Here is a 13,810-nt window from a genome sequence, read left to right on the forward strand (position 1 = left end):
TTTGTGAAGTGGCACAGTAGCTGTGATCGACAGTCGATACCAAATCGGACACAGCGAGGTGTCGCGGACAGACTATCGTGACATCAGTAGGCCTGCGAAACTGAGGCTGCGTGCTTGGCCATGGAGTCTGACTGCGTTGAAGGTGTGACACTTGGAGGTAAACGTGGAAAGCTCGTGTGTGTCTGTTCCGTCTCGGGGACTCGCAAACACAACAGTTCCAGCAACGTAGCGACCCTCTGTGCCGGGGGTCCTCCCACAGCACGACACGCAACGAACCACGCGAAGCAACATACGGCTAACCACACCACCAGAGCTCGCAGCTACCACGCGGCACGGCACGGCCTACCGCACGAAGAGGCGTCACGGGCACTGTTGAAGGCACGCAACCTGCAACAAGGCTGGACACAACTGGCAACTCCGTGGATAGCTCTCGAAACTGATGCTAACACCGACGAGAGACCGACGCCACGAAGGCCACTGAGCTTCCGGTCGGGAAAAAGGCAATGCCATAGAGCACTCGACGAAGGCCAAGCTAGCTATACAGTCTATCCTGTTGAGCTTCACTGTTCTTGGGATCAACTGGCACCTCGGTCTGTCAGGCCGGACACACTTCAGCACCCCCCCTTCACGGACCCGACACGGCCCCAACGGCCTTCGTCGCGTTCGCATGCTTATGTGTAACTGACATAATCGGAGTAAAGTAACATACTCCAGCTTGTTCAGGGAGGTGCAGGCCAGCTATTCTCTTTCTTCGCTTCCTGGTGCTTCATCATCAGTGGCGGACAATGCTACTGCCAGCTCCCTTCAGCGACCATCTGTATGCCTATGTGTCTGGTTATTCCTGGTCGGACGCCCTCCCACCGTGTGGTTGTACGCCGCCATCCACGGACGAATGCGTTCGTCGTACGCCCAGAATTTATCCGGTCCAAGAAAATGCCCCGCAGTTCTCTGTACATCTTCCTTCCCTTCCTTCTGTTTTCGCATTATGCGCATACGAGTTTCGGCGTTCCATCACTCTCCCCTCTCACGCGCGGGATAGATCCGTTGCATGGCTGACTGAGCTGCAGCTCGACCCCCGCGTACCAACGCCGCGCGTGTACGTAACTGCGTGTTTTTGCCTTGTGCACCAGGGTCAAGCAATTGGTCCGGCCGGTTACCAACCCCCTAAGCAAAGGATTTAGCAAACTGCTAATTGCAGTCCAGGCGGGTGTCCCATCTGTCGTCCTCCTCGATCCAACTGCTGTCCAGGCCGTGGCGACGTGTGTTGCCGGCCACTCCTAGCAGCTTGCACGCTGGTAGGTACTCCGCGATCAACGGAGCTCCGACGGCTGCTTCGCTGGCAGTCTGCCTGGGCGTACTCTGGACCAGGCTTTCATCACGAGCTAGCTGTTTCCCGCACACCGTAACACTGCACGGCGCCCCAGCCACACACGCCCGTGTGCTTGCCGAGGCGTCGCTGCCCTTGGAGAACTAGGCGAAGACGATGAGCCGACTGGACTTTGCCGGCACGACGCGTCGGCCTCGCGACAGCTGATTGTTGGAGACTTCGCAAGCTCACTCCCGACGTGATGCGCCCGCCGACAGCTTCTCGGTTTTCGCTTTTGTTCATCTGCCGGGTGCTGCCCAGCTGCCCAGTTTTCTGAGACAGCACACACACCCGCTCGCCATGGACGTGTGGCTAGGTTCGTTAGGTGGACATCATAAGGCGGGGAGGTCAGCGGAAGAGAAGAGCTCGGGTGTTGTGGAAGCACATGACGGACCCGAAAGAGTTGCTGGGGTTCGTCCGGTGAGCAACACATAATGCTGCAAAGGCACTCTGGGATGACTCTGTCTGGTCGAGGATGGAGAACGAATTGGTGAACGCAACGGAGAGGCGTGGTCGCGGGGCGGAAGGACAACTATAGTGATGTAGGCGTAGGCCTGGTCAACAGATACGCCGAGGCGGCGCCTGTTTCGTACGCGGAGAGGCGCCACATGATGGAAAGATTCCGCCCTCCTCCCCTGGTGGCTCAGCTGGGCACGACGAGCAGCAGTTACCACAGTAGCGAGGATCTCCGGATTAGCACAACGTCATCGTCTTCGTCTCCTACTGACGTGCGTCGCTCGCCGACAGTCCCCGGCCTCTCGAGCGCCGGCAGCCCCCACTGCTGTAGGGTCGAGGGAAGCCATGAGTGTGACAGTCAGGGCGCCCCTGTCGGTACTAACAGCAGCTCTTTGAATCACCCCCCTGGTGCCGACAACCACGGCCTTATACCTTTCCCCTGTGAGCATTATACATGCACGAGCAGTTCTACGTGCTTGTGCAAGGCATGCCAGACTCCGCCCAGTGCCGCAGCCCCCGTAGACGTGCTTGGCTGGGACGCCTACTTGAACTGTGTACAGGTCTCATCTGCAAGCGCATGCCTGCAGCAACCTCTTGCCCCGCAACTCTCAACCAGACCGGCAGAAACTGTAGTTTCTTCTACTTGTCTGCCTGGGCCAAAATGGGGGAGGAAGAAACGGCTGCCACGAGCTATTTCGGAAAGCTACGCAGCTGCTATTGACGTAGAGAACTTGACATCAATGGCTGGCGATCTTCTCCAGGGTTATTCGCAGTTCGACCGACGACGGGACGGGGCTTGGGGACGCCCATCTGGAGTGCGTTGTCCTTCTTGTTCAGCGGGGGCGCACCTCTACGGCAGCATTGCCGCTGCTTTCCCCGACATGATAGATCAGCAGCGAGCAAATGCTGACCCGAAACAACTGAAGCTCGGCCCCGACGCAGTCTCGCCCGCTTCGAGAAAATACTTCGCGAGTGCAGACACCCGATCCAACAGGGGTGCCAAGAAGGGTGTTCCTCGCACCAGAGACTGCCTCGTTTCCAATGCTTTGTTGGAATTCGCGGCAGACGGCGCAGGGGCCATAATGAGCGTCGGGGGCTCACAGGCAGTGTTGTGCCGCGACTCGCGCGTTGGTGACTGTTCACAGCAGAGTGTGCCGTACCTTTCCAATGCTCTTTGCCAGAGCCGAGGTGAAGGTGACACCGTGGGGCACCAGCAACACAGCCAGGCTAGTGGTGCTGCCTCGAGGTTTGCATCAGAACTGGTATCTGGACGGCTTGCATGGAGCGGTGAAGCAGTAGCCGCATCGACGCTTCTTGGGTTTTGTGAACGGTCCGGCAGCGTCTATTCCCTCGCGTCAGAGCCATCGCCCAGGCCCGAGTTCTACGATGAGAAACCAGACACCTTGCAGCTAACATCGTGTATCCAATTCAGCTCCTCGAAGAGACTTTCTGGGGCAAGTTGCAACTTCGCCCTGTCGTCTCCCACTTCTGTCACATGGTCGATGCCGTTCCCGTGCCCTCCAGCGTCTTTCAGTTTGCCACATCGGGCGTTCAAGAAAGCGGCATATCGTTTGTCTGCCGTCGCGCTTGACGGCGTCCAGCTTGGGCTCAGGTCATCTCATCAACCAGAAACAGCAGTGTCGCCGACCACTTCGGACATCCAGAGATATAAGAAGCCCTGCGGGCTTTCCGGAGGCAAGTCGCTGATACCAACGCGGTCGGCTGCTTTGCCTTTTGAAACCAGGGGGATGGGAATGCCGTTGGCGACTCCTCCGACAGGCAGTGTGACTGGAGCTTCAGAGGTCGCGACTCAGCAAGATTGCAACTGGCCCGGCACTGCTCTGGTATGCTGTCAGCTGGAGCGGGGAGGCGGAGCTCCACCCTGCACGAGCAAACTTGCGGAGGGGGGGCGCTGGCCGGAAGAAGGTGCTGGAGTGCTGGAAGGAGTAGTTCATCTAGCACTACAAAAGTCCGAAGGCGGAACGAGAGAGAAAACTGACGGTCGCGCCCGGGAGCGGACTGAAGCGGCGTGGACAGGTGCGGAGAGGGAGTCAAAGTGCCGGGCAGGTGAAATCAGACGCTCGTGCTTGAGAAGCGTGGAAGAGGCGCTGACTAGGGATACGAGAGAAGAAGGCCTTCTTGCTGCCGGCCTCCTGCAAACGAGCCGTTCTTCGTGCTCTCCAGGGAACAAGAGAACGAGGTCAAGTCCGCCCAGAACCGGTTCGACTGCTACTGGGCCGAGTCTGTGTCACGGCGACTTCGACTGGATCCGTAGCCGCATCGTGGGCAAAGGCCGGAGTGCCCGGGTGTACATCGTTCCGCACAAGGCTTCAGGCGTAGCTGTCGCTGTCAAGGTTAGACATGGACTGGGATCGCAGTTTTGAGTCCAGTGGGAGTTCGCGGATGGTCTGCATTCTGGTCGCCTGTAGGGCGTAACGTCTTCGAGCGGATACGCAGAGATGCCGTCACAAAAATTCCCTCGACACGCACTGGGCCCAATCCCGCTGCCGTACGGGGGTCGTCGTCGACCTGCACAGCTTATAGCATGTTCCGGCCAGTTCGAGCGAGCGTAACGGTAGACTGCTTCTGCTGTCGTCTTGATTCATAGTGGAGGAGAGGACAGGCACGTGCCTCGGCCGTCTGCCTGTGGCGGACGTCCACTGTGCGCGCGCGGCTGTGAGATAATCGTAGGCAAGGGCCACAGTTGGTCTGCATGCCTACCTATCTCTTGAGGTGTGGCACCCTTGTGTGCGACGTCACAAAATGGGTGCCGTAAGGCGCATGGTACGCGGGGCCACTTCATACCCGAAACCGCTGTACGCAGAACATGTTTACTGTCGTGAAGGCACTGTTGGAGTTCACACACCATCTACCGTGGAGTGCTTCGCAACACATCCTGTTTGTTTTGCCATTTTCTGTAATCAACTGTCGCGTGCACTGCAGGAAATCCATGTGGGCTGCTTCGACCTTTACCGCAGAGTTGACGCTGTCACGAAGACCAACAGATATCAGCTGGCGTCTGAGATCAAAGTAGGGACCCTTGGGATTGACCTCTCGTATGCAAAAAGGCTGCAGTGAGAAGGCGGTCGAAGACTAACTTGAGACTGCCGTATCCTGACGTGCTGAACGAGGGCTGGGGGTCCTGGTGGCAGTAGCTCCTTTTTTCAACATCCAGTGTGCGTTTTCGTATCTTGAACCGTCCTGAGAGGTCCAGCTGATGGCTGACGTTGCAGCCGGCTGGCCTGCATAGTATGTCTACACCGCGGCAGTCGTAAGCACGAGCATACTGCTTATTGTTTTCTTTGTAGCCACCTGTGAGCCTCCGTCATTGCGTCTCGTCCGCCTGCGTTCTTTTTTGTCCGCCATGTTAGCTTCCGTCACCCATATCTGGCGTTGCTTTTCCGGTTCTCTAGAAGTGTTGAATCGATCGTTCTCGCCTTGGCTGCGGCTGTGTCTTTGGTCTGCTGTTTCTGTGCGCGGTCTAGGCTCACCGCCTGATATCATACTGCATGAACATCTCGTCGTTTGCATTTCTTTGCAACGTCCGCCGGATAAAGGACATCGGGGCGACGTCTCGATCATCGTCAGCGTGGCCCTCCTTGGAGGCGGAGCTCTCGACACAAGCAAACATCTTTGCTTTTTCTGGGTTCCTGCCCTCTTCATTTTTCCTCTTTTCCTCTGAGAGAGCTCGCCTTTCACGGACCCCTTCGCCGCTTGCTCCCTCTCTCTCTCCTTCGGTAACTCTCTGCTGTCCACTAGAAGAAAACGAGGCATTTCGGGCGAGCGGGCGGATACCCAGTTGGTCTTTGTTGCCTTCTTCCTCAGCATTACTCGTTCCTTCCAGTGCTTTCGCGCAACGTCTTTCTGCAAGCCACGTTGCTTCTCTCAGCCTGGCAAACAGGTCGCCGAACTCCAACTCCCACACTCGTTCGGGTTGTCCGTGTACTAGCGTTTCCCCGTTCAACCAGAGCTTGTCGTGTGGGCTTTCACCCAGTGCTTCGGTTTCTCTGCGCGACTACGTTCCTCTTCCTGTACACGCTGCAAGTATTTCTCTTTTTCGACCTTTACTGCCGCCTCCAGGCCCTTCCGTTTCTAATATGCGGACAGCGCTGCACTCGTCTGATGGCCCTCTCTCTTCCAGTTTTCCTGTCATGTCCTTGCACGTTTTTCCAGTGCAAAAGTGCAAGCTATCGACTGCAGGAGCGCCGGGCCCTGCACTTCGTCGTAACATTGAAAAGCTGAATCCCTTTTCATTCAAATTCCGTGTGAACCGCTGCTTGCAGCGGCGTGTTGCTTGTGAAGCAAAAACGTGCTCGGTCTCTCTGGCGAGTCACCTGCTGTCGGCAAATTCTACCAGCTGTGAGCCGGAAGCGGACGGTAGCTGCGGGCGGGGTGTCCGTGTGTCTATGCCTGACGTTTTTCCGCCTTGTGCTCTTCTTTCTGATGTCTCGCAAGAGCAGCAGCTCGCGCATGGAGAGAAAAGGTCGAGCGCCGCCTCTCTCGCCTGTTTCAGGAACTGGTATCATCGCCAGTCGCCTTCGCCGCGTGTAGCTTCTTCCTTTTCCCCGGGATGCCGGCTTCCGTGCTTCTTGGTACCTTTCCTTGGCGCCTACAGGTGGGCAGAAAAGCGCGGAGGGTGCGTGCATGTGTTGCTTGAGCTCATGGAGGCCGGCTCCCTCAGTGACCTGCTTAATGTCTTAAGAAACATTCGGCGCCACTGCAGGACAAATATTTGTCGGGGGCAAAGAGGAAGAAGAGTCCTGACAATCGAAAGCCCGTGCCACTGTAGTTGGGAGGGTGCACGATGGACAAAAGGGGAAAAGGCGAGAGATGCGAGGAGCTGTCGTGAAGACTACGTAACTGCAGTTGAGAAAGTGCCTTTGCCGGGAAACATGCCTACCACAGAACTAGTTCTCATGAGTACAGAGCGAGCTGGCACGCTTCAGGGTAACGCGGCAGGTGGCCACACCGATGCGAGAGCCCCACAAAGCCTGCGCTATGAGGGCACCGCAGCTGCGATAGAGCAGCAACAGGTGGCGAGCACGACTGTGCCCCGTGAGGACCAGGAGACGTGTGCGAAGAGGTACGGCCCAAAATTGCCCAACGGGTCTTCTCTACTGCCGACGTTGTCAGGCGGTCGCCTCACCTCCCCAGATGCGAAGTATCAGACGTTTCATTGGCCGGTTTTCCATAAAGAGGCCGGGCTATCCGAAGGGTGGGAATCCAGAGATGCAGGAAGGAGGGCCAAAAACCGCAGCTTCAGGTCTCCCTTGTTTGAATCGCGTCGTCAGGGACAACCCCGTGTTGACAAGGACCCCGAAGAGACTTCAGCGCCTCGCTGGTACAGTTTGGAAAGTAGGCTCTCTTGTTCTCATTTTATGGACCATGATGGTGAAAAGGCCGACGGTGGCCACCAGAGCGGTACACGGAAAGACTGCATCGGTGGTGCAGCTTGTAGACCACTTGAAGCTTCACGCGTGATGAATCGTACTTGTGTACGAGCACGACTAGCGTCCTCCTCGCACTTAGCGTCAGACTGCACCATTCGTCCTTCCTGTAAGACGAGGATCCGTCATAAGTCACTACATCAAGACGATCGAGGATCGGAAGAGGCGAGCAGGTGTGCAGGCTGCTTTCCGAGCTGCGGATCTGGCATGGAGAGTCGCGGCACGACGGGGAGCGAAGAAATTCCCGGAGGACAGCTGGAGCCTCTTGGTACCTGGGATCCGGAGCGTCAGGAGGCATGGAGCAAGAGACGCCGAAAAAGGATGCACGCTGCCCGCGCCCGACGGAGGATGGAGTCGGCTGTATTTGAGGGCTGCCTAGAGAAAGGTGTTATTCCTGAATGCATGCTGAAGCTCATTGCTTTCCAGGTAAATAGGTCTTCATGAATATTGCAGTACAGGGACTTGCGAGCATTCGGTTCTACTTCGCTTGGGGAACGCGGTGGCCTCCCACATAATTGTGTCTCTCACTGTCGCAGGTTCTCAGCGGTCTAGCGTTTCTGCACGAGCACCGCTGCATTCATCGGGACGTGAAACCGCCAAACATCCTCATCAATTCACAAGGTAACCGAGAGAGCGCTGCTGTCGAAATTGTATCGTAGACGCTGGGTGGTGCACTTCGGGACTGTTTCTTTCCGTGCGTAAGCTCGTCAGTGGGCTGAGCTCGAGAGCTGGCGGGAAATGCAACCGTCAGTCGCAACCAGGCTAGCACTGAGCAAGGAAAGAGAAGCACCTCAGCCGCCCTTGTTATCTTTCTGGTCTACTCACCTGCCGTATCTCGATTTCCGGGGAGGCTTTCTTTGCGCGTGGCATCCAGACCCGTCGTAATGTCAACGGTATCTTGGCGTAGAAGCGTGCAGGAGTGTCTACTGCTTCTTCTTTTCCATTTTCGGTGCTCACACAGCTCCGCTCTCCTCGTTTGCTTGGGGGCCCTGGGGTTGGTCGCTACACGTCCGCTGCAGACGAAATAAACTTGTATAGCCTCGCTCGTTCCCGGAGTGTGAATTTCGATAGTTGCTTGGCACAGCCGCGACAGAGCCCAGTGCACCCGTGATTCCTTTGGGATGGTGATTGTCCTAACCGCTTGCGGGTGTTCTTAGGTATCGTGAAACTTGCCGACTTCGGTATCTCACGTTTTCTCGACTCCGTCAAAGGGGACTCTCTAACATTCGTGGGAACCGAGCTTTACATGTAAGCCCGAACTCGACCTTCCTCATCAGCCACCTTGGATAGGGATAGTACTAACTGATTAAAGGCAAACGTCATTCAGTTATGTGTGTGCCAACAGTACAAGCTCGTAGCCAGCCGGGCAGAGATCACGTGGCTGGTGTTCGCTTCTGTGGCCGGGGTCTGACTACTTCTCCAAGAACAGTATCGCTGTGCTTGGTCGTGCTACCAGTTTCTACGGTTGATTGGCCACCGCTGCTTTTACGTTGAAACCGCTGGTTCCGGAGAGAGGTAGTAGTGGGCGCTGCTCCGTGGCTACGGGTCGTACACGTAGCATTTTCACGCCAGTGGCCCCGCAGGAGGGAGTTGTGAGCTTGCGCTTGCAACGTGTTTTCTATACAGGAGCCCGGAGCGTCTGCACCGTTTTGCACCGGTACGTACTACTCCCTCAGTGTACTCCCACCAGGCGCGGCATCGGCACCCCGCCGGCAACACCCCATCGTGCATACCTCCCGCGAAACTGAACCCAGGTACCGGCAATAGCACGGATGTGGCTAATCTTGGCTCCGACAGGACAATCCTCAGGGGCGTGAGCATCGCGCGCGCTACCAGGGACCGCAGCAGCGAACAAGGTATCGAGTTCGAGCCTCCCTCGAGCACAGGAGCTGTCAGTGTGTTTGAAGACAGGAGCAATGCGGTGTCGGGGAGCTGCCGGGCCCCTAGGCCGGTTGACATCGCGGCCAGTTCTGACTGCGGCCCTGACAGCAAGATTCATGGATCTGTAGGACCTCAAGTACCGAAAGTCCAGGTGACGTCGGTCGGAGCCGAAACTGACTCATGGTTCGCCCGAGATAGACAACCCGCATTCCTCAGAAATAGACATACATACGGAGCGAATTGTGTAGCCAACCGTTTGCCGCAGTGCGCTTGCGCCCCTGATAGCCCCGAGAGAGTATCCGCTCCTGAGAGCATGGAGCCACCGAACACAGAATTTTGGAGTATGCCCGGCATGCTAGACGTATCCAGGAGGAAGTGCTCGGGCCTCGAGGGGAACTACGTTGCCCATCCTAAAGTGGTCATGACGAGGGCCCCAGACGTCGCCGTCGGTTCAAGCAGCGTCCCGGGCACGGCTTTGAGAGGCGATCTTGGAGACACAGCGGTACCAAGTACAGTAAGTGGACATCCGGGCACCTTAATGGCAGATGGCGGGCTCTTCTCGGGCCTGGATGGTGTTGATGAAATATGTAGAGAGACAAGTTCGAGGCAGGTGAAACGTTTACGTTCACCTGCGCTACAGGTATCCATCAGCACTCAGGCACACCCTTCTTCGCACCCAAGCAAAACTGCCACAACTCTCGAGTCGGCGGTTTCCGATTTCGGTCATGAAAATGGCAGCAATTCTCGCGTTTTTGAGCCTAGCCTCTGCCGGGGGTGTCACACGGGTGATCTTGTCAGAAGTCGCTCAACTCCCTTGAACGGGAAAAGAGTTAACTTCTGCATCGACTCTAATTCTCGCGTGGACTGCAATCCAGCCAGTCCCGACAACCGCAACGCCCTGGTCTATCACTCCGACTTTTTCAGCCGTGAGACTCCAGGTGTCGCTGGCGACACCGCTTCTACCAGGTGTACTTCGACTGCATCACTGTGCAAATCTACGCTTTCTGGAGCAGCCGACCGAAAGGTTTCATTCCTAACTTCTTTCACATCCACCTTCTCCGAGTTGAGAGCTCCTTGTAGTCCCAGCTCTGTTCCACAGAGTACAGATGCCGAGGCCGGCTCAACCCCGAGAACTCCTGACCGGCATCCGAATGAGGTTGAGAGCAACAAGGTGCTCAAAACAGCCGAGACGCGACAAACATGCTGTGGCAACTCGAACCCTGTGAAGATACTCCCGGTGTCACGGACTACAGAGCGCAACGTTATGGTGCCGTCTGAGGGAGGCGTAGTCCTCACGGAAAACAGTCCACCCGGCAAGTCCGTCATGGAAAGCCACGGGCATGCTGGTAATGTAGGAAGAGCTACAGGACAAGGTGTCACAAGTGACGGCAGTGCCTTTCCAGGAGTCGTCAGACTGGAGCAACGGGCCGGAGCCAGGAAGGCGACTAATGGTGAACGCAACGCGCCGCGCAGTAGGGCGAACAACAAACGCGGGGGCTCCGTTGAGCGTGCGTGGAGACGTGCACTTGCGGAACTGGATAAAGCACAGGATAGCTGCGCATACTCATTTCCGTCAGACGTCTGGAGCTTGGGAATTGTGCTGTTTGAGCTTGCGACGTTGGAGCACCCGTTCCCTTCGGGGTTGTCATGTGGTCTCAACGACGAGGACGTGTTGCAACTTCTACAGGAAAGACTTGGAGATGGAAGGCGCAGCTATGAACTCAGAGATTTCCTTTTCGCTTCTCTGCGTGTCCGGCCGTCGAAGCGCTCCACTGCTGAGGAGCTCCTTCTGCATCCCTGGCTACTCGAAGGCATGGCCACACTGGACTGCTTCAAAAGGTACAGCTTTCTTCTGTAAGCGTCGAAACTAATATGCGACAGGCACGCCCCCGTATGTATTGTTAAACCGTGTTGGACACCGGCGTCCATATTCTTGCAGAGGGTGCGTGCCTACGCGAAGACGAAGATGCGCAAATGGGTTGCCTGCATAAGACCGAAAACACGAGAGAGTAAAATCACGGACGGGCGACAGGCGACTGCGCCGCGAGCTAGATTAACAGCAGGCAGCAAATAGACCGTATAGACGGGCCCATCTCGCATCCGGAACATGTCAGCCTCTCAGTAATTATACGGTTCACACGTTGACCGTACTGTTTGTTGTCTGCGTTTCTCACCACCCACGTAGTTTACCAGTCCTCCACAGTCCTTGCAGCTGAGTTGCTTGCCGCCTCACAAGGGACCGTCAGCGCCGAAGGTCAGCCGAGTGAAGTAGTTTTGTCCGGTTCCTGCTTGTCGCAGGTGGTTGAGCGCAGTCTATTGCCGCGCAAATGAACTACAACATCTCGAGGCAAGTGAACCAGAAGATGAGCTGTCAGCCGGGCCGGCATCTGAGAGCCCACAATTATGCATGTCAACAGAAAGCTCCCTGGACGTCGGTTTCCCGCTGCCGTTCCATGCGTCAACTGCGTCGAACAAAAATTCTTATATCTAGCATACGCCCAGCGACTTCCGTGTGTGACGTTGCAAGTCCGAGTCTCTCTACGGAAGCGTGAGTCTTTTCTTCATGGAAAGGCTGAAGAATCACTCACTGTCAACAATGGTCTCCAACGGAGGATGCTGCGCTCGACACCCCTAGAAATTTGCTGAGCACGACGTCTCGCAGATCATGAAACAGGACAGGTGAGTGACGACCGCAGCATAGCGTAAGACGGCAAACTTCATTCCGGGTAGACGCCTTCCGAGGGAAACAGACGACGCAGATCCAGGCGCCCAAAGCTGGCGCGTCTTTCTTCGTTTCCAAATTCAGAGGCGGACGTTATACGTCAGCAAGTGGCCGGCCCAGCCAACTATAACTGATTGTCCAGGTTTTTCTAGACTGCGGAGCTGCCTTTCATGTACCAGCTCTCGACATTTCAAACTGAATGGTGGCGTTGCCGCACGGCGTCCAGTGCTGTGTTGACTTCAAACACGGTGCTCGGCGTGGGGTCTAGAAGCTCCCGTCCGGTGTGTCTCTTGGCGAGCACATATCCTTTTCCGGTAGGTGTGCTCCGGTTGCATCGGAGATATGGATACTCACATGCACGAGTAGCTCGGAGATGCATGAGAATTCTTGACTACCGCTGCGAACGCGCACAGTAGGCGTATCATCAGCAATGCTAAAACGTAAAGCACGAGAACGGCCCACAGCCAGGGGCGCCGGACACGTGTACAGAAGCGACGGACAGGGCGTGGTACCGTCAGAAGAGATTGCTCTGCCGCTGATGTATAGAATTGCAGAAGCCACAACGAACAGAGAGTCCTTGTTCAGTGAGTCTCACCGACCTGCTTGTTACACCTCAAACTATTGAACATACTTCAGACAAGAAACCAGCCAAATGACACACTTTGTTCCACCTTCTTGCAGGGCGGGTGTGAGATACTCGGGATGCTGGCCCCTGTAAGGTCCGCCAGGTGGCCGGGTTGCCCTCAGCCTGTTGGGGGCGAAAACCAGACACCCTGCGAGCATACTCCCGCCCTGTACAAGTAAGGTACCTCGCTCACAGCGTCAGTACCGGTGTCTTCAACCCCGCTCGATGATTCAGCGCCACACACAAAGACGTCGCATTAAAACGTAAAAATTCCTGGACACAGGTCGTCTCTGGGGTGCAAATGTAAACCGGGTCTCCCCTGGAGACTCACAAGCAACGCCGCAGTTACCAGTGCGCAAGGCTGTCCAGCGTCTGGGGTCAACCCTCTCTGAAAGCTGGCCTCTGTTTCGTTGACCAGCCCCCCCGGAGTCGGGCCCCGCAGCAGCGTGTGGCGTGTTCTCGAAGACGCAGTGCCTGCGGTGGCGGCCCAGGGATTTGATACCTCACGTCCAAAATCTAGAGTGCACGTCTCACACAAATTCTGGCAGTTGCCGCTCAATCACACCCGCCACCTTGTAGCTTCCCTGCGATCACTCGCATGACATTGTTCATGACAGGCTGGCCCCGTCTTGTTCGAGCCCTAAGAAGGTTCCGCTCCCGTTTTCTACAAAGCTGCCGTTGCAGTCGGCTCGCCTCCCGTTCTTGCCTTTCTTTTTCCCGCTTCTCTCGCTCCTCCTGAAGTTCTCGCTGTCTCCGTGCGGCTTCACTTAGCGCTTTTTGGTAGGGCTGATAGACCCCCGAACGACACTTTCTTTCACGCAGTCGGCTCGCCTGCCTCTTGAACTCCCCTTGCATAGCAACGCCGCCAGAAGCTGAGCCGCCAATTGACTTCTCTTCATCTTGGCCTATCGCCCGCCTGTCCTCAATACTCCGAGGACCGCAGCTGCTTGAAGACAGACTGGACTGACCACAACGTAAAACGGCGGCTGCAGTACTCGTGCTTTCTTCAGACTCGCCGTCAGCCTCCCCCGGTAACACACAATCGGACGCTTTGGTGGGGCTGCCAGAGGCTTCGTCACAGGAGTTCGATTCCTCCGCAGAGCTCCATCCTGTCTGTCTTGCACAAGGGTTCTTCTCTGAAATCCATTCTGGCTCATCCGTTTCGAGAGAGCACTCTATAGTCTCGCGAGAAGCCTTTGCAGCCTGCGCCCGCCTCTTGACCGCCCCCAACAGGACAGCGCCCGGTGAGGATGCAGACTTCACGGTCCTTTCGCCACTCTCAGCTGGCACGGCATCCTCCTTCGCGGCTGACG

The 13,810-nt window shown here is 56.5% G+C and overlaps 1 protein-coding gene across 1 annotated transcript; it reads left to right on the top strand.

The window, feature by feature from the left end:
• Positions 1 to 717: 717 nt before the first annotated feature.
• Positions 718 to 12,142, top strand: CSUI_000114 (protein kinase (incomplete catalytic triad)). The gene is made up of 7 exons (XM_068060348.1): positions 718 to 4,176; positions 4,766 to 4,852; positions 5,308 to 7,695; positions 7,806 to 7,890; positions 8,427 to 8,517; positions 8,896 to 11,008; positions 11,449 to 12,142. Exons 1-6 carry the CDS (start codon positions 1,975 to 1,977, stop codon positions 11,006 to 11,008), a joined length of 6,966 nt encoding a protein of 2,321 aa, XP_067927676.1. The 5' UTR covers positions 718 to 1,974; the 3' UTR covers positions 11,449 to 12,142.
• Positions 12,143 to 13,810: the final 1,668 nt, after the last annotated feature.

The sequence above is a fragment of the Cystoisospora suis genome (assembly GCF_002600585.1).
Source record: "Cystoisospora suis strain Wien I chromosome Unknown contig_45, whole genome shotgun sequence".
In the NCBI taxonomy this organism is placed as follows: Eukaryota; Apicomplexa; class Conoidasida; order Eucoccidiorida; family Sarcocystidae; genus Cystoisospora; species Cystoisospora suis.